General features: G+C 40.1%; 1 protein-coding gene across 3 annotated transcripts in view; it reads right to left on the bottom strand.

The window, feature by feature from the left end:
• The window catches only part of PDE7B (phosphodiesterase 7B), a 307284-nt gene that overhangs the window by 19033 nt on the left and 267019 nt on the right, over positions 1-21232 (bottom strand). For all 3 annotated transcript variants that reach the window (XM_032844823.1, XM_032844824.1, XM_032844825.1), the window contains 5 exons: positions 18135-18286; positions 16133-16196; positions 13745-13840; positions 11585-11685; positions 10008-10139 (listed from right to left, as the gene is read on the bottom strand). In XM_032844823.1, coding sequence (XP_032700714.1) covers positions 10008-10139; positions 11585-11685; positions 13745-13840; positions 16133-16196; positions 18135-18286 — 545 coding nt within the window. The remainder of the gene's footprint in view (positions 1-10007; positions 10140-11584; positions 11686-13744; positions 13841-16132; positions 16197-18134; positions 18287-21232) is intronic.

Genomic DNA, 21232 nt, shown 5'->3' with positions numbered 1-21232 from the left:
GCAGGCTGCAGGTGGAGTGGGTTTACAGGACCTCGGTGTTGGACATGTTGAGTTCTAGATGTCTGTTTGACACATGGACCTCGTAGTGGAGATCTCAAACAGCTAAAGCAGTATTCACAACAACAAAAGGAAAATAAAATAGTTGCATGAGTGTTGTAGTAATTCTGAATGGAGAGAGAATGTCACATAAAGGGAAAGACCATGTTGATAAATCATTCTGATGGTCTCTGCTTTAAAATTAAGCCTCAGAGACTCCTGGGTGTTCATCCCCTCAATCTGTTTTCTTTTGCTTCTCATTCACAGAGCCTCAGTTTTAGATGGTCTCATAGCTGCCTCAAAGAGAACATTTTCCAGCCTCCTTTACAACTAGGTGGGATCAGTTGGCTAAATTCTGATTCATTAAATGTAAGCAGAAATGTTGTGTTGGATTTCTAGGAAGCTTGTTTAATGGGAACTGACTTCTCTGTCAGAGGCCTCTCTTGTTTTTCCCATTCTTCCTTCTCATGATCTGGAATGCAGAAGGAATAGCTAGAGCTCCAGCAGCTATCTTGTGCAATGAGGACAAGTGTCACACCCTAGTGATGGCGGCTTGTAGAACTAAAAGGATTCTTGGTCCCCTCATCCTTAATTTTGCGAAGCCACTGTGCCAGCTCTGAATTACCAACCTCTAGACTTATTTGATGGAGAATAGAGATAAACTTCTGTCCTGGGTTAAGCCACTAAAAACATCAAGCAATTTAAGTTTAGTTTATTGTCTTCCATATCACCCTGGAAGGGTTAATGAAAGGACTTTTCAATGTTTTGGTCTGTAATCCTGCTTGGTTTTTGGATAAGAGTGATAATAAAGAATTTTATAACTCCAAAAACGTGAGGAGAGTACACCTCAGTAAAGTCAGAAATACATGTGTGTGCCTGTGGGCCTGTATGCACACCCACCTGCCCACACATGCCCACCCACATACACGCCCCCCCCCCCCCATTTCTTACTTTTGAGATAAACCATTGCCGACTGCTAGGAAAGATTTTCCTAGTTCTCTAAACAGAACTGACAGCTCCCTCTTCCACCCTAAACCCAGGCTTCAGTCTTGGTGTCTGAGATACTTTATAACAACTTTGTTCCCTGGCTCCCAGGTGTCAGTGATCTTCACAGGTTTTTGTTCATTTACTCTTGAAAATAACTTTGAGAAACCATGCTCTTCATATAGTTTTAAAAATTGAGGGTCGCCTGGGTGGCTCAGTGGGTTAAGCCTCTGCCTTTGGCCCAGGTCATGATCTCAAGGCCCTGGGATCGATCCCCGCAGGGGGCCTGCTTCCCCCTCTCTCTCTGCCTGCCTCTCTGTCTACTTGTGATCTCTCTCTCTCTCTGTGTCAAATCAATAAATAAAATCTTAAAAAAAATTGATATCTAAACCTACAAATTTCAATGGTAGCACAAGAGGGAATGCCCTGCATATTCGTGACTGTTGGTGATTTAATACAAAATCATTGCATCATTCTTTTTATAGTAAGCGTATCTAAGGGACTCTAAACACCAATGGCATTTAATACCTATTTATTACCTGTTGAAAAAAACACATGTGTAATTTATTTTTTGAGTTAGAATTTTAAATTCTAACTCAAATTTAAATTTAAATTCTAACTCAAATTTTAAATTGATTCTTTCCCTTCTAGAACTTATATTCCCATTCTATTTCCCCATAGAATTTTATCTTAACATAATATATTTTTTAGGTGTGAAATTCCTTTATTGTCACCTATCATATTTCTCTGCAACAAAGATAAGTACACAAGTTGACATTTTAAGTTAACAAACATTTCTAATGTCAGGCTTTAAGTAAGTAATAAATATTTTTCCAGCCTGAGTTTACAATGCAATTATTATTAGTAATAAGGGATCAGGATACATATATATGGCCAATTTGGAAAAAAAATTGTGCTTAAGAAAAAAAATTTTCTGGCCATACATCTATTTATGTGGTGGCTGGGAGAGCTATAATATGTCAGTTTATAGGAGACTATGCAATCTGCAGAATGGGTAAGAAATATGTTCTTCTTTTGCAAAGTGAAGTAGCTGAAATGGAGAGCGGGCTTGACTGCTTTGCAAGCACATTCCAGACAGGTCAATTTAAGGGCCTTCAAATGGATTCTGTTAGCACTACTCACGCCTATGTGCCCCTTGGAAAATCTTCATGTATCCCCATGGGCGCACAGGCCTGGTCTGAAAGTGCTGCCGTACACGATCACCACTGAGAGCAGGGAGCATATCTTATTTATCTTTGAGCCCCAGTATGTGGCACAGTGCCACTTAAACAAGTCAATATTTGTCGAATGGATATTAATTAATTTCTGAAAGCTGAAAGTTCAGTAGCTGCAAGAGTTTAAATAACTTTAAAAGAAAAGAGTTCTGTTCATTTTTTTTGGCCAATACCTGAAAGAAGCCAGACTTGGGGTCTTCTTTTAGGAAATCCTTAGATTTAGGTGGAAGCCAAAGAGATTTTTAAAAATATTACAGCGATGCACTCTTTCCCACTACTCATCTGCGGATAGCCAGGATCAAGTAAATGATTCCAAAAATAACATGTATCCGATAGCATTTGTCAATTCCAAGATAAGCAAATAAGATGATTATAAAGAATTTTTCAATCAATGCTTTTCATTCTTCATGTAGTAAGAATTTAATAACCAACAGGAAATGGAGAGTGGAAGTGCGTGCCCTGATTTGGTGGTCTCCCTGGTCTGAGTGCTGTTGCCTCTGCTTGGCAGATTTCCACTCAGGGTCTCTGGCGTCCTCCCTGTTGCCAATATTCCTGATCTCTCGGCGTTAGTCAGATTCTGTCTTTCCTGTTGCATGTGTCCTGTCTGTACACCCACCCACCCATCCTTCTACTTACTCCTCCAGCAACCTTCCTCCTACCCAACAAATATTCACTGAGCACCAGGACTGTGCTCTGTGCCAAGGGAGGACACAGAAGGAGGTAGGTACCCAGAAGATTGCAGACAATGTGGGCCGGTGGTGGTGTGGACAGCCAACCGGGCAATGGCAATTTAGAGACATGAGCACTGGCATAGGGTAAGTAATGAAGGGCTGGAAAATCTTAAAGAGGAGCAGGGAAAATGGGCTTTTAAAGAAAAAGGAGGCTTTCAGGAAAAAGATATGTCCAAATTGAGCTCAGAAGGATGAGTGAGTTAGAGAGGAAGGAGGGTAGGGATTATTATTTGTTTGGATCATCTTCCATAGATCCAGAACCTGGGATGTATTAAGCTCTCCGTGAATATCTGTTAGAGATAGGATAAGAGAATGAGTGACATATTTGGGAATCTGAAAGTAGTTCTGTTTGGAGGATGCATGGAGGCCGAGTTGAATCAGAGCAGAAAGTGAAGCTGGGAATGTAACATGGCCTGAGCATAACAGGGTTTGTAAATGGTGTGAAGACATTTGGACTTGATCCTGAGGATAAGGGGGTTTTAAGCAGTCACCTGTAGGGTCAGATTTGAGTTTTGGGAAACTCGTGCTGGCAGCAGAGTGGAGGGAGGACTGGAGACGGGCGAGGCTGTGTGGACCCCAGGATGATGTTGGTGCCGTGCATTTCGGGGGAGAGGGTGCTGTGAGCAGGTGGGGATATCCTGGTCCTTCACAGGAAGCGGCCAGAGTTATCTGTGTCCTCACTAACAGCGGGCTGGCTCTGCTCCTACACACCCATCTGGCTTTCAGTGGTTCAAAGAGCAATAGCAGAAAAAGCTCAATTGAAGAAAGAAGAAAATCATCCTAAATGCAGGTAAAGATCTGAGCATAGGATGAAATGATAGCACTTTAATAGCCATTGAAATCCCCCATCCTGCTTGGAGTCCCACATTAGGTACCCCGTCCGTCTACCCTGAAGAAGTATCAGCTCAGCAGTTTTGCATTATCCCAAAGACAGTGAGTCCTCATGTCCCAAACTCTTTATATTTGTACTTTTAAAGATAATCTTCATCTTAGAATTGAAAGAGTACCTATCCACCATTGTGGCAACATAACTTATTAGAGTTTTAATTTGGAAAAAATAAAACTCTTAAAACCCCTGGGGCAAAGCCCATGTTTCCCTTTATGTTGAATTATCAAGTACTATCCGCTCTAAGAACAAAATAATCCCTTTGTTCCTGAATAACATCACACTGGGCATTTAATAAACCACCAACACAGGTTTTCAAATTAAATCAAGAGTCTATTTGTCAGAGAGAAGCCAGCAGAACAGAACTGCTCTCATGCAAGGCAGCTTTCAACCGCTTCTCCCCTATTTATCAGACACTTTCTCCGATTAAAATATGTTGATAAACTGAGCCTGGTGTATCACAGGAATCCAAGTTAATGACACGTTTTTAAAAAGGACGTTACAGGAAGAAAAACAATAGGAACATAGTGTGCGCTTTCATTTTGACTCACTCATGAAACGGGGAAGCATCACCATGGAGTTGCTGGGCTCTTCCCTGACAAGCCAGGGGGTCCCGTCCGTAACTCTGCAAGCTCCTCAGCCCAGGAGGGCTCAGAGGGACAGAAGCTCCTTGAGCCCAAACAAGACCTTGGCCCCCGGTGAAGCTGTAACACAGCCACGCTTCCTGCCTGCTGGAAGACATCTTTCTCTGGTTCCATTTGCCACTGCCCGAAGCACTGCTCTGAGACCAAGGAACCTGGACACCAACTGCTGTCCGTGGGGACAGGCCCGTGCTCAGATGAGGGCCCCGGACAGGCCCACACACCAGCTACCGCACTGTGAGCAGCAGAAACTTTATGAAACAGAGAATCCACTTTGAGCCTCCTTCCTGCAATTTTCACATGACTGGCCCCAACACCATTCGTACTGCAGAAATTATGAGGTTCTGTATCATCTTTGCAGTTGCTTGTTTGAGGAGGGGTCATAGGACCATGTGGCAGGAACATTTCTCCTGGCTCTGTCAACTTCCTACTTATGGTTCAGAGTCAGTAGAACAAATAGTGGTTAAATATGCTGATGGGGGATGCCTGGGTGGCTCAGTCGGTTAAGCATCTGCTTTGGCTCAGGTCATGATCCCAGGTCCTGGAATCGATCCCTGCATCAGGCTCCCTGCTCAGAAGGGAGTCTGCTTCTCCCTCTGCCCCTCACCCCATCCAAGCTCTCTCTTTCTCTTTCTCTTAAATAAATAAATAAAATCTTAAAAAAAAATGTTGACCTGCTCTAAGTGCTTATGTTAAGTGACTAAGAAAAAATGATTATAAACTTCTGTAAGACAATATAGAATTTAATATTATGGAACATTACATTACACTGTAAGGAACAATGATCAGTTTATTCATTAGGCTGCTCTGTCATTAGTTAAGATGTTAGATAAGTTAGACCCTATCAAAAGGAATTACATTTGAAAAGGAACTGAAAGTGATTCTTTTTGCAATATTCCTTGTTGTGATAACCAATATCCTATCAGATTTAATGCTTACTTTGCCCAGCTGCTGGGCACATGGGTGGGGGATTGCAGGTGGAGGGACAGAAGTTAAGTGCTTGGTTCGATGTCTCCCATGTTCCTTTCTCTATCAGTCCACCGGGGACATCTGGATGGTTCCACTCTGCTGAGAGAGGTGCCATGTGGAAGTGGTTTTTTCACTTTCATGTTGAGCTTGGGTTGGCAGTTCAGCTAGTGAGTCTTGTCCAGACATCAGACAATGGGAGGGAGCCCTCTGACCTGGCCTTCACTCCAGCTGCCCTGGCTCTCTCTTTATCTCCGGGCAGAAGCACAGGCTGGGTGTTAAGCAATGATCTTCTTATTTATTAGAACTAAAAGAGCACAGCCAACAAAAGGAGGGAGAGGAAGCTCTCTTCCATTTTATCTCATTTATAGAAAAACTAGATTGCAGAAAGTCACGCACAGGGTATTCTCAGCCCACATAATTCCTGGCACATCTTCTCTACTGGATTCTCATTAACCAAATGTGTTTATGTGGGTGTGTATAATTTTGTTTGTGTGTATGTGTGTATGTATACACACATAGACACAAAATTACAATATATTGTGTTATATATATATAATGTATATACATATATTTTAATTCATTACCATGTATATATTGTATAATATATATTGTGTAATATATATATAATGTATATACATATATTTTTTATTAATTACCATGGTCAACTTGTTTTAAAATATGGTGTAAATTATGGATCCTTACCCTAGAAAGAAGTGCATAGGTCTATCCTTGGAAAATCTGCATGTAGTTTCCTGAAAGTTCATTCATGTCTCATCCAATAGGTTCTTGGTAGGTTGAAAGTCTACATTTGCAAAGATTTTAAATAACATGTGTTGTTAATTGTCTGGCTCAGTTTATGTATTAGGTAACATCATCTTTTTTTCTTGAAATTGAAAACCTGAAGTCATGCCAGTTCCTCATCAACAACTTGGTGCAAAGCAGAGATTTTCTGCCTCAGGTCATGTTCTGTGTAGCTAATCTACAGAAGAAGCTTCTACAAAGAGAAAATATATACTTAATGAAAATATGCCCAAGACACTCATCTGAGAGCAGGGGCTGTTCCTATGCTCAGCTAATGGCCACAGAGAGTCCGTTTTCAGTTATTCTTTAGTTGGGGGTTTTAACCCCCGAAGTCCACCAGCTCATGCTGCCTCCAGTGTCCTCCCTCAATTCTGCTACTCAGAACGTTACACGTCAAGGCCCAGTTTACTGTTCTTCCTCCCTGAGGTTCCCCCCTCCCCCAGGCCATCTGCAGCATCAGTTTCTGTCTTTCCATCACCTTTGTAGCTATGTCCTGAAGAGTATTTCACAAAGTCCCTCCGCTTGCCACTTGGCTCTAACCCCTTTGTCTCCCTCACTGCAGGAGGAAACCTGGTTGAAGGCTCCTAGTGCCCGGCGCACAGAAAATAGGTGATACCTGTGAATTTCAGAGGCCGTGTGTATAGTGCTGAGTCACTTCTGCTTTGGAGACAAAACACTTATTCTGGCTTTGCCATTAATTAGCTATTTATTTTCAGGAAAAACACTTGAATTTTCTAAGTATTAATTTTCCTCTTTCTGGAAAATTGGTATGATAATCATTCCCACCTAACTGGACTGTTGTGCAGAGTAAATCATATAATCCATCAGAAGTGTTTAGCACAGTTTTTGAGTCATAGTAAGCATTACATAAAGGTTAATTATATAATTTGTTGAACTATATTTTACATAGAATTTTCTTTATTTTTTTGAAATAAATAATGGTATGTAGCCAAATACAGAAGGCATGAGAAATTTTTTGGAGAGGGTCACCTGGGTTGCTCAGTCGGTTAAGCATCTGCCTTCAGCTTTGGTCATGATCCTAGGGTCCTAGGATCAAGCCCCGCATCAGGCTCCTTGCTCAGCTGGGAGGCTGCTTCTCCCTCTACCACTCCTTCCTGCTCATGATCTTTCTCTCACTCTCTGTCTCTCAATTAAATAAATAAAATCTTTTAAAAGAAATTTTTTTGGACAGAACTGAAATCTCATAATATTTTCAGGTCCTCTTGACAATTTTTACTTTTAATATGTTATGTCCCAATTTGGCTGATAAAAATATCAGCTTTTATCCTAGTGAGCTCTAAGATAGTAGAAATATCTTTATGATACTGTGTGATCCTGTTTGCCTTCAACACACTTTTCCTTTTTTTTTTTTTTTTTAAACATTATTTCTAAAACCTAAAGATAAGGGCCTCTACCTAGCTTCCAAGAGATCCTAAGACCAAATGAGAAGGAGACTGGTGAAGATTTATCCTGCATGTGATTTTCAAGTCCCATATCCCAACTCTTTCTAGTTATTATCAAAAGGATCCTTGTCTTTCCTTTCAAGGATCTGGCCAGATAGTCCAGATGGATAAATTCACTGCTAGAAAATATAATAGCTCATTTTATTATAATGACAATTTTGAATAAAAAAACCGAACAGGTCCTTACTCTTTAAAGATTTAAAAAAATAATATCTGTATGTGTATCTTTAGCTAATTCCCCAAAGCTTTTTCAAACTGAGATTAAGTCTTAGATTTTGCACATTTTGAGCATCTAAGTTTCAACAAATGTTTGAGGGCAGAGATTATACTTGATCCATCTTTGTACTCCTAGATCTTAGTATATTATATGATATATGCAATAAATTGTGGTTGATTAAAAATATGCTAGACTGTATGTTGTATTGAAAAGACTGCAGAATTTGGTTGTATTGGGATGTTTACTTTTAATTTTTTAAAAAAGATTTTATTTATTTGTTTTAGAGAGAAAGAGATAGTATGCATGCAAAAGCAGGGGGAGGGGAAGAGGAGTGGAAAAGAATCTCAGGCAGACTCGTGCTGAGCACAGAGCCCTATGTGGGGCTCAATCTCATGACCCTGAGATCATGACCTGGGTCAAAACCAAGAGTCAGAGCCTCAAGTAGCTGAGCCACCCAGGCACCCTATTATTGGAACGTTTATTTTTAACAAAGAGATTAAAATAAAAACTATTAAAAATTACCTGGACTTCAAATGTTTGAGTAAGGAATCCATTTTTTTGAGAACAATTTTAGTATCTGAACAAGACAGTATTTTTATTTGGAGAATCAATTTTTGTTAATTCGTAATGAGTACTTAATTCTTAGGCAATTCTACGACTTTCTTATTTTTAACATCTGACATATTTCTTTTTAACTTCCTGTCTAGATATGAATCCATCTCATGTTTTGTATATACTACATGCCAAAGTGCAGTTTTATGACCCTCATTTTATGTACTAATCAGTCAGTGACAGCAGATATTTTCCTAAACTTCATTGACATGATTTCTTTGATGACAAGAAATTAGAATTATGTAAGCATTTACTTTATATGGGAAGGGACCAAATAGCAAATTTTGTTGATAGATTTCCTTTGTCTAATAAAAGACATTTGAAAAAAATCAGCATTGACAGGAATAGAAAATCTATCTGGGGGTTTTCAGTCCAGTTGTTCATGTCTGTGTTTTTTTCAAGCAATAAATTTAGCTTCTGATACGCTTTTAGAAAGTTTAGCTTCAGGTTTTATTTTTCTTTGTTTAGTTTGTAGCTCATCATCAAAGGCTTTCTTAGTTCTGTCATCTTGTCCCCTCAATGTGGCCACATCTGTCCTGGCTCCGGGTGCTGGCTGGCCACTCAACAGAGCCCAGCTCTGGATACATACCGGTGGACCCATAAACACTGAAATGTCAGTTCCCACCTACTCTAATAGCTAATCAACGGATGGGGAAATGCTTTTCTCATGTTCTGGTCATGCTTTATTGGAAATATATGCATCCTCAAGCTGTAACATCTTGTATAATGCAGGTGTTTTATGGAGATCTGTCAGGAATTTTTTAGCATCGTGTTTTTCAAAAGATCTACTAAAACTGAGATCAATGGCTACCTTGTACACAATGATTTTGTGAATGACAACCAAAGGTTTCCAAAGGACCACCCTGAAAATTCTGGGAGTTATTCATCTCTGATACAAGTTTTACTACCTTAAATAACATCAGAGATAAAAGGTCTCTAGGCCAACCTACTCATGCTGCTGAGCTATCTTAGAATAACAAAGTATGCCTATTATCTTTGATAACATACCTCTGACCTGGAGGCCGGTCAACGTCAGAAATAATCTTAGAGACATAGTTTAAATTAGGATTGCACCTGGGAATTATCATTTATAGAAGTCCTACAAGGACTGGCTTCAACTGGCCATTATATATGCGATGGTGTCCAGAGAGACACATATTCTCAGATCATGAGAGAGTAGGCTCAGAGATCCTGTTTTCCTTTGCATAATTTTCAATCTGCTTCGGAGAGAATGGATTTCCTCGGGTACCTGTGTAAACAAATTTAATCTTCTTTGGAAAATATCCTGGACCTATTCAAATCCATGATCTTTGGCTGTGGTCGTCATTGAGGCTGATCCCGAAGGAAGGCTATCTCCAAAGGTGAGACTCAGGCTCCAGCACTGGGCCGAAGGCTGTTGGCTGAACTGTGACTCAACACTGAGCTCCCTTACCTGGTATAGGTTGGCGAGATGGTGGTTAGTTTTGATCAAAAATGGCTGGTTCACTCCTGGATGGTCAACATCGTGGGCTGCTGCAGCAAGCAGTCCAAGCATGATGTCCAGAGGTGTGAGGAAGCTGGCGAGCTGTTAAAAAAATCACATTGGGAGATTGATTGGTGTTTTCCCACATAGGTTAGCGTTTGTTTTGGCTGACTCAAACTGTCTGAATTGTGACAGTATTTTTCAGGCTTTCCATCCTAACTTTTACCCTCCTGAAGCAGCCGTCAGTGAGGTGATACCACATGGAATTGCAAGGGGAAAAAAAGACAGTGTGGGAAGTAATTAGGCAAGTCAAATTTTTCTGGATTGTTCACTCAACCACCCTCCTCTTTGAACTGCTGCCCTTGTTTCTTTTCATTGGTGTAGTGAGTGGTGTTGCCTGTTGTCAAGACTGTTCCCTGCTGAGCAGGGAGAAGGCAGGGCCTGAAGTTAGGCTTGCTCTGAGAGAAAGCAGTGAATGAAGGAAAATTTTAAAGCCAAAGTAATGGACACATTAAAAAAAACCACTTGTGTATTTCAACCATCCACTCTATCATTGCCACTGTACATACAGAATCAAGAGTGGGCTGAATTACAAAATTTGCATATTTCTTCAATGTGTAATAAATTGTGGAGGAATGTGTAAGAATCTTTTATTTTTTTGGTAGCTACGAAAACAAGCAGGAGAATGAGAATCCAGTGCTAAATTTAAGTATACTACTGTGTGATATATTAGAGCTTTCAGACAACTTACAGATGAAAAAACACAACCTTTAATGGGATATTTTACAAGGATGAGGCATCTATCCAGTTTTCTCTTGGGAATGCCTGTCTGGCATCTGTATGTCTAGTGATTGGTATTAAAACTGGTCAAACTAAACAGAGAGACTTGGACTAGGATATCATTTTCAAAAAACCTTAAGAAAACACATCCTGTATGTTAAGCTAATTTAGTTATATATGGTCGAGAAATGCTGAGGTTTCAGGTCGTGATTATTATTATTATTATTACATTTTTAGCTTTGGATTGCTTTATTACTTCAGAACACACTTGCTCTGGGATCTTTTAGTTGACAAGTTCTCTTGGGCTTGCATCAGGATGCCCCGTTGGCTTAGTAGGAAATAGAGCTTCAGTCTTGAAGAGTTTTGATTCTATTTTTCAGTCAAAACCCATGCAGTGGGAAACTTTTTCCACAGCATTTCACCACTGGCACCATTTGTGGCCGAGGTCCAAGACAAAACAATTAATTTCTTGAGGGCTTTGAAGATATCTAAGATGTAGATTGTCATAGAAAGGGTTGTTTTTGTCCTCAGTGCAATCTTGAAAAGTATAGAAATTATGGGGGAAAAAACCCTAGGGAAATGTCCACCCTCTTTCATGTGTATTATATAACTTCCAAAGTGGATCCTGGAACTTTCATAGATATAATTTGTATTCTTAGAGTGAATGACCCATACAATTATTTTGATATGTTGTGTGATTTGGGACTTAGCAGGCAGTTTACTTGACATCTCCAGATGGCTGAGGAGGCACCCGGGTCTTCTTTTACCTTTGGCTCTTTCAGGTAGCAGTGCATGGCCTGGGTGACATCAGCTGCATGAACAGCGTTGTGATACGGGTTTTGGCTGTGGTAATCTTCTTGAACCATGACTAGGAGGCAAACAGATAACTCCATCAGCTAAAACCAAAACAGGAAGGGCAGACTAAGCTCAGACCTATCGAGGATCCCTTTTGCTTAAAAATATCAGCGTCTCCAAAATGTGCAGCCTGGGGATCCTTTAAAAATAAACGTGGTTTGCAAGTTTGGCAGTTCTACTGGGCTGTTTTTAGTGAAGAGGAGGGGGGAGGGCAGACAGGAGAAAGGCTAAAAGGATTTGCGAGGCCCCTGGGATTCCTCACCACCTTCATCAATCACCCCTTTCTGGCGCACATCAAGGCTTTCATTCATAGGAAAAATAAATACGTAGGAAAAGGACAACTTTATTTCACACCATAGTTTAATTATTTAAGTTTGCTGCCATTTATGAATAATATGTGCCATAAAAGAGGTTTCCCTTTAAAGAGCCCAAGTAGCATCAGGCCCCTGATATCCAAAGATTGGCTTAGCAGTTGAATACCAAAGACTGACCAAAGCAAATCTGAGGCTTCTTCAGGCAGAAAGTCAAAGTACTGTGTTGATCCAATGGTAAATTCCTTGGTTTTATTTCTATCTTATTCAGATCAAGCTAGCATCTCTCACGCCTTTCCAATGTAAGGACCAGAGTGCTCTTGGAACCAAGTAGAGGTATAACTGAGGCGATTTTGTTTTGCAAATTACAGAAGCCGGTAGCCTGCCTTAGCTCATAGCCATGGGTTAGGGGTGCAGTATGTTCAGTGTGTATAGAATTTCCAGATTTGCAAGTGTGGCCATATTGTCTCAGCCCGTTTTATAAGTTTAGCCCTGAATTCGGGTGTTATTTCTGCCATCAAATCTTTTCATTCTTTACACTACTCTGCGGGCCAAAGTATCTGTGTTGTCCTTTAGACAAATAAAAATTATTTGGGCCATTTGTGGCCATTACTTTGCTCGAGAAATCTAAATTCAATTAGCCTGAGGTTGTTTGTGTTTCTGGAACTGAACCATGTCGTAGCTGGTTTCAAAAGTTTCTTTCGTGCCACGTATTATTTTACGGGTTTCTAAAAACAATTAGATTTCAACTCTGGCCCTCTCCCTTATTGTTTGTGGTTGGGCCAATTACTTAACCATACGTTTCCTCAGTTTTCTTCTCTATAAAATGGGGATAACAATAGCTCCAATTTCAAACGGCTGCTGTAAGGATGAAATGTTGTTAAGATATGCAAGTCCTTAGTCCCAGCACATGTAAGCACTGTATAGGCCTGGTTGTCCTTACTTCTATTGCTATCATGTCACTGTTATTATACTCTGGAGGCAACAAGGCATCAAGTCAGCTTCAAAATTCAAAGCACAGCCATAGGGCACATTGAAGAAGCCAGAAACATGCTAAGTGGCAGTAGGAAGTTATATGGTGATTAAAAATGTGCCCGGGATAATCTGGCAGATAAATAAACATGTGCATTAAGTCCGGTAAGAACTGGGGCTGTTTTTGATAGAGAGTGATGGGGCAGAATGGAGCGGAAACATGGCGGACTTTCAAGTCAGACAGACCTGGGCTTGGACAGAGGCTTTGCCAATTACAAGTTGTTGACCTCGAGCAAGTTATGAAACCTCTTTCTACTTTTCCTTAACTGTGCGCCAAATGGCGTTGACAACACCCAACTTGCAGAGCTGGTGAAATGGTTAGAAATAACACACTGAGGACATCTTGTAGGTCGCGAGCTCTACGTAAACAGTAGTTCTTCTTATATTAAAAAAAAAAAAAAGCCTATTGAAGAATTTTAACAGCTCATGTCCAGATTGGAATTATTTGGGGTTTTGCTGATATGTAAGCTGATCTGTAATTTCTTTAATGGTCACATGGTTTTCTTTATATCATTTTTTTTCTCTATTGTAAACATAGCTAATTGAGTAAATAATTTTTTCACTGATTAAAAAGGGGTAAACCATATTCTAAAATTAAGATGAGATAATTTAATATTAACTTGAGATCTTCATTTTCCAGCTATCACTGTTGCCACTTTATGTTAAAGAATACTATGGACTGCCATCATTCAGGGGAAAGGAGGTAGGAATACGGAAATGAAGACTTACCTAAAAACCTGTGCAAGGTCACCATGTCTAGTTTGAAATGGTGAATGAGTCCATGGGTGTTGAAGAGGTGGCACAGCAGTGTTACCAGGCTGTTTCCTGTAGGAAAACAGTCACTTGCTTTAACTCATTTTTATCACCATTAAAATATCGAGATTGACAAAAGGATCCAAAGTTTCTGTAATGAAAGTTCTCCGGTAGGTCTCCTTTTCCCTATTAGAGTTGAATTTTTTCTAGTATAAAAGATATTATTCTTATGGTTTGGTCCTAGGTTTCCTCATATTGTACAAATGAAACAAGCTAGGTCAGACCTTTCTCTACATCAAAGGCAATGAAAGCATTAAGAGTCTGCCTACTGTGGGGACACACCACCCACCCACGTGAGTGTATTTTTTAAAGACACAGTTTAATGGTTACTTGCGATGTGCCTTAAGTTGCTTCCATCTGATTCTTACATCTACAGAGATATCTAAGTCACCACGTTCCTTAAGAATCCGAACTTGTTGTTCCCTGGCAAAGTCACCCAGGATGAGATCTGATGAGGAGATAGTTTAGAACTTAAGCCAGCAGAGATGCGAAATTGAAGCAATACATTTAGTATTTAGAAAATATGTAAAGATTTAGAAAATATGATGGACTAAAGAGTAATGATTTTGAATTTTGAATAATTTGAGTAATTAAAGTAATGATTTTTTATATTTTAAAAGCATTAGAGAATTTATGAAAGACTTTGCAGTGGACCAAGATGATGACCGGATGTCTTAAGTGGAAAACTAAGTATTGCCTAAGCACAGTCTTCTGGGGCACCTGATCCTGCAGTTCCACAGATTCCATTATCTTTGAGCTATTTCATGACTCTCGAAGTTGTAGATAACTGATAGCATTGCAAGTGATTCTTGTCCATAACATGCAAACAGAATCACTGTTTGACAACAGAATATAGTTGACTTCCTCTTCGCAGTTATACAGCTATTAATAAATTCATTTAAGCATTTCTTACTGTTTATATATGTGTTGTTCTTTGACTTTTCCCTTCACCTAGTTTTAGCATTTTTTAAAATTAACGTATAATGTATTATTTGCTTCAGGGGTACAGGTCTGTGAATCATCAGTCTTACACAATTCACAGCACTCACCATAGCACATACCCTCCCCAATGTCCATAACCCAGCCACCCTATCCCTCCCACCCACCACCCCAGCAACCCTCAGTTTGTTTCCTCAGATTAAGAGTCTATTATGGTTTGTCTCCCTCCCCGGTCCCATCTTGTTTCATTCCCCACCCCCCACAATGGCCCCCCGCCCTGCCTCTCAATTCCTCATATCAGAGAGATCATATTATAATTGCCTTTCTCGGTTTGACTTATTTTGCTTAGGATAATGCTCTCTAGTTCCATTCATGTCATTGCAAATGGCAAGATTTCTTTCATTCGTTCTTTCTTTCGTTCGTTCTTTCTTTCTTGATGGCATCTTACTGGATGGCTAATTAATTGAGTTAAATCTTTGACATGTGCTCTTTTCATATCCCCATGAGAGTCATGATTATCCTCTTTTGAACCAATGCTTTCATTCACAGTTATTTTCATCTACTGGTACTCATTTTTCAGTTGATTTGAGCAAAGTGAAATATAAGATTGTGGGCTCTGTCGCTATATGGTCTAGTTAGCTTTCCACAGTGTAAAGCTCTGCTTCACACTCTTAGGCTGTTTCTCTCAACTGTATGTTATTTGTCAAGTAACCGAATGGTGAGAAAACCATCTGTAATGATGCGGTGGGACATGTGAAGGTCAGCATCACATATGACGTCTTTCATTGGCTCCCTAAGCCTATCAGTATTTGTTTAATGGGCAGACGAATATATAACCAAATTGTATTGTTTTCTTTAAGAAAGTCTTTATAGGCACCAAGATTCTAAATGTGAAACCAGTGGCAATGTCTACTTTCCCATCAGCTACATCCAAAACTTTTACACTGCGTCATCAGCCAGTGTTTTCCTTCAGTAATGCTGAGCATATCTGATCAAGACCTGCATTGGGCGAGATTCAGCTCCCTCAAGGAAATGCACAGACACCTGCCCTATAGGGGTCAGGCCTGGTCATATGAGCTTTAGTGTTTCTAGTTTTCACTAACCATGAAAAGCCTCCATTTGGATGTGGCCAAAGTAGTCTGTGAGGAAAGAATCTAATGTGTGGTTTCCAAATTCCTTTGGGATCATCAAGGCCAGAAGGAAAATGGTCTTAAGGTTCTAAGGCCAAATATAGTCCTTACTTTTCATCTGAATTAATTTTCCCTTGGCCTGGCCCTTCCGGAATGGCTGTAGACTTACGAAAGTGGAAAAAGAAGGGAAAACGAATAACAGTGTTTGGAAATAGGATTCTTTGGGGTGACTTACCATTTGTCAAGCGATCAAATAAGAAAATGTCAAAATCCCACATTCCCACTTTGGAGAGCATATGCTGAAAAGGCAAACGAAAAACAGCAGTCAAATGAATCATACTGGAGACTCAAACATTTACTTTGAGACAGTGAGTGAAACAATTAAAAAGTTGGAAATAGTAGCACATTGCTATCTGGCTTGTGGTAAAACAAATCTTGCTCTACTAACAAGAGCCTGAAAAGAATCAGACTTCTGGTTCGGTGTCAGCCACATCCCTCACTGGCTGTGGGGGCTTGGGCAAGTTCCTTAACCTCTCCATAACCCAGTTTCCTATTTGAAAAATATAGCTGATAATATAATCTACCTCAGGATTTTTGTGATGGTTAAAGAAGGCAACGTATGTGGAGTGCTTAGAATGGTGTTTGTACACAATAAGCACACATAAAATTTGATATCTGTTAAAATTGTAGTTCAGTAAAGCCTCTACATTGCAAATGACTATATACTTAAGGAGAATGTTTATAGCAAATTTCTAAAAAATGAAGTCAAAATGATTGCTGAGCACATTACTCTGCTCAATGTGGACTAAATGTGAAATGAACCACTCTGATAGGAAAGTGAAGTGGGCCATGGAAAATGTTGGGTAATTTAAAGACCTACTCTCCAATGTGGGCTTATTATCCTGTTTTTCTTGTTTAAATCCCCCATGCAAAGCTATGGTTACAGATTCTATCCTCACTGTGGCTTCCACAACTGGCCTTCCCCTCCTCTCAAAGCCACTGCTTCCAGTAAGGACCAGATCACTCCCCTCTTCCTGCCCCTAAATGTCTTCCCTGCATCTTCAAGTAAGTCTAAGAGCCTTGTCATAGCACACAAAGACCTTCCATCATTACCAGAGAAATGAAGGACTAATAGGTGACCTGTGAGATCTAGTGTGTGTGAACATTTTATCCAAGTCAAATACTAAAGCAGAATCAGAACTTGATCCCTGATATCCTGACTTGTGACACACAGTCCTTTCTATGTCTCAATGTTGTCTCTCTTGAGGGGTGAACCTTGGAGGGAGAGCCCCACAAGAGTGCTCTGCCACTGATGCCCCTGCACTGGGAGCTCACTTAGTTTTGCTCTTCTTTCTCCAACCAACCAGCCAACCAACCAAACGAATAAACAAACAAACAACATTCACTCACTCTCAGGCCTTGGGTTGTTAGGAGTGATTTTTTTCCTTTTTTAGACCTGAAGTAGTAGTTCTTCTGATATTACTTATTGCTTAGATACTAATACTATACAGTAATAGTATATATTTCTTAATAGTATATAGCTAGCATAATATTAGATAGCCATGTAAACTCTAGGACATTACTTCTGATTTCTGTTTAAACTGTGGCCGTTTATCCTGAAATTTAAACTCCTTTGACAGTTTGGGCTAGAGATAACTTGAGAACTTTTTTTTTTTTTTTTTTTTAGATTGTCACATTTTAATTTCAACCTTTGACCAATGAATTGCAAAAATAATCATAAAATTTGTGAAAATTATTTAAATAAAATAAAAAATGTATAAAGGATGACATACCGTATCGGTAGACGGAAGTGGAATTAAGAGTTGGTCATTATTGGGTTACTTTCAACATAGCTATTACAATGAGACAATTCATTGGGCTTAAAGATTGAGTTCTTTTCTCATTGGTAACTGATCAGTCCAAAATTTTACTTTACTTAGTGTTGTGCAAATATGTTTCACCCATTTGTAGAAACGAAAGTAGCTAGCATGTGCTAGGCATGAGTATCTGAAACACATAAGCAATGCTTTACCTTCTGTAATCTCTATATCACCCCTATGAGTGGGTATTTCTATTAACTTCATATCATATTTGAGGAAAAAGTCCAGATGTATTGATTAACTAGCGAGAGTCACAGAGCGTCTCAGTGGTAGAAGTTGACTTCTGGTACTATCAGCTGAGGTATATGCTCTTAGCCCCTGACCTCCTGGGAGGTGACAGAGGGGAAACTAACTCACCCTTGCTTGTCCAAGGTAGTCTTCATCCAGCAGGTGGAGAGGGGCTTGTGGTATAATTCCACGAAGCAGCCTCGATGCATGGAAGTATCTTTGAAAGCTTAACAGTCTTTTCACCTTTTTTTTAGTGCCAATTTCCCCTGAGTGTGTGGTATCTGTGGAAAGTAATCAAATACAGAAGTTATGTATTTTAAAAGCCCTATTTTCTCCACTATGTAAAAATACAATGTATTATATATATATTTTAAAGGTTTTATTTATTTATTTGGCAGACAGAGATCACAAGTAGGCAGAGAGGCAGGCAGAGAGGAGGGGGGAGAAGTAGGCTCCATGCTGAGCAGAGAGCCTGATGCGGGGCTCGATCCCATATTATATTTAAGATTTTATTTATTTATTTGACAGAGAGAGAGCACAAGCAGGGGGAGCAGCAGGCAGAGGGAGAGGAAGAAGCAGACTCCCCCATGAGCAGGGAGCCCGATGTAAGATTCCAATGTATTATAAAGGAGATAAACTTAAAATATGCTCTCAGTGCTTTCTTAGATATAGCCTATTTAACTCTGCATTTGAAGTCGTCTTAGAACAAAAATGACCTTTCTTATGTATTACCTTCATTAAAATGTCAAGATATTTCTGAATGTGATTTTAGAAGACATGAAATATATAAATTAAAATCTTCATTTTCTTATTAATGGCACTGATGTGCTAAGTAAGTAAAATCTGCATACTTCTGCATGCATTTGAAAGGAACAGTTATGCTTTTTTTCTATGATATTAAAACCAAGCCTCCATAATTTAAACAAGGTTCTCATCCTACACTCTCTAAATTAAAAGGGCTGAGAATACACTAGCTTATACATGAGGAAAATGTTTCCTAATGTCCCAGGAACACCAGTGGCATGGGAATCAAGAGAGGTGACCTAGATTTTCTGGACAAGAAGCAGAGAGGGTGTCTACTTTCTAATGGAGTATATTCTTTTTTACTAGCGGCCAGGAAAGTTTTGATCCTGTCAGTAGAGATATTTTAATACTCATGTCACATGTACCTTTCAAAACTTGACTGTTGACATCATGGTGATTGTCCAGAAATAACCCAGGCACATTACTTGAAAGGCTGTCAAGGTATGTTTTATCTCAGCTAAAATTCTATGAATCACTCCAGGGCCACTTAAGTGACGTGTGCTGCCCATTTCGAATCTGGAGTCAATTGAACGGTCTACTAGGAAAATGTAGAGTCTGTATATAAAGAAATTATGGATTCTTTCATGCTGCCTTCTGTCTCCCCTTCTCCTCTAGGGAACTTAGAATCACAGCGGATAGAGAAGCAGAGGAAAGAGTGGGCAATGTGGCCCTCCCTGACGGCAGTGACTGATGATGATCAGTTTGTTACTTGGGCTGTATTATGCATGCAAAGGCTAATTCAGGGCAGGCAAAACCCACTGTTCTCTGGAAATCCCACCTGACCGAAGTGCTTTCTATTTTTAAAATGGATCTAGATTTCCTGTGTGGAAAGAGGCAAATACACACCCAGAAAGAGCAGTGTAACCGGAACCTGGGTGTTAAGCACATGGCCAAATTAAAAATGGTATATGTGGACTCAGTTCTACTAGTGAGTTCTTACTCATTTCTACCAATTTATCAAGTCAAAGTACAGGACAAAGTCGTTCATCCATTTATTTAAAACATAGAGGCCCAGTGAGATCCTTTGGTTCTAGATCCTCCAATGAGCAAAACAACGATGCCTGTACTCATGAAGTTTACTTTCCAGCACAAAAAGACATGTGATAACCAATAAATGAAAAAATAAGTAATTTATAAAAATTGTATTAGAAGGTGGGAAGAACAATGGGGAGTAGCCAGAAAAGCTGAAAGTGAGGGACCAGGCCTTCTGTGTTTGGATAGTCAGGGTGGGCCTTTGTAGAGGGTACAGTCTAATCAAATCAAGGAGATGAGGAAGTTAGCCAAACAGTGATCTGGGGAAATACCTTCCTCACAGAGGGACCAGCTTGAAAGTCCCTAGAGTGAGCCTCCTGGCATGCTAGCATGTGGGAGGAGTGGCAGGAATTCTACATGGATAAGAAGGAGAGGAAGGGGGAGGAGTGAGAGGTGAGTTCTCAGAGCAAAGGCGGGCATGAGAATTAAAAGGGTCTTGTAGCTCATTCTAACAGTTTAAGCTCTACTTTGAATGAAATGAGGAGCCAATGCAAAGGTTTGTTTGTTTGTTTGTTTAAGATTTTATTTAATTTTTTGAGAGTGGGACAGAGAGAGAGAGCATGAGTGGGGGGAGGGGGGAAGGGCACAGGGAGAGGGACAAGCAGACTTCCTGCTGAGCAGGGACTCCCCTCTCCCCCGCAATGCAGGGCTCGATCCCAGGACCCTGAGATCATGACCTGAATCTAAGTCAGATGCTTAACTGGCTGAGCCACCCAGGCATCATCCTGCCACTGCAAAATTTTGAGAGAAGAGTGATATGATCACACATTTAAAAAGGGTCATCCTGTGTGGCGAGCAGATTGTAAAAGAAAGCTTTGATGTAGTGAGACCAGCTATGAGGCCCTTGAAATAATCCAGGCAAGAAATTATAACTGCTCAGACTGTGGTGGGACGAGTGGAGGGACCAGAAGTGGAGTCAGGGATCTGGAGATCCCATACTTTGAGAACCTCCAAGTTTTTGCCCTAAATAATAAGGAGAATGCAGCTGCCATCATCACCTGAGATGGGAAAGCTGCAGGTGGGCCAGGTATGGGATGGATTTCGGTTTTGCACATGTTGGATTTTGATGTCCATTGGAAGTTCAGGCAGAGATGTCAGATAAAAATAAGTGGATATAAAACCCGGGAGAAGACTGGGCTAGAGTTACAAATCTGGGAGTTGTCAGATGGGATTACCTAGGGAGTAAGGGTATATACAGATGAGGGAAGCATCAGAGTCCGAGTTCTGCAGTATTTAAACTTCGAAATGGTATAGAGAAGAGCAGAGAAAACCAAAGGAGACTGAGGAGTATCCAGTGGGGATAGGGAAAACCCAGCATTTCCCAGAAGCATAGTGAAGACAATATTGCAAGGAGGAAGGTGAGATCCTTAGTATCGAATGCTGTTAATAGA

This window comes from Lontra canadensis, unplaced genomic scaffold, assembly GCF_010015895.1.
Source record: "Lontra canadensis isolate GAN:19392208 unplaced genomic scaffold, GSC_riverotter_1.0 scaffold156, whole genome shotgun sequence".
NCBI classification, from domain to species: domain Eukaryota; kingdom Metazoa; phylum Chordata; class Mammalia; order Carnivora; family Mustelidae; genus Lontra; species Lontra canadensis.
The sequence above is the reverse complement of the archived record's forward strand: the minus strand, read 5'-3'. Positions and strand labels throughout refer to the sequence as shown.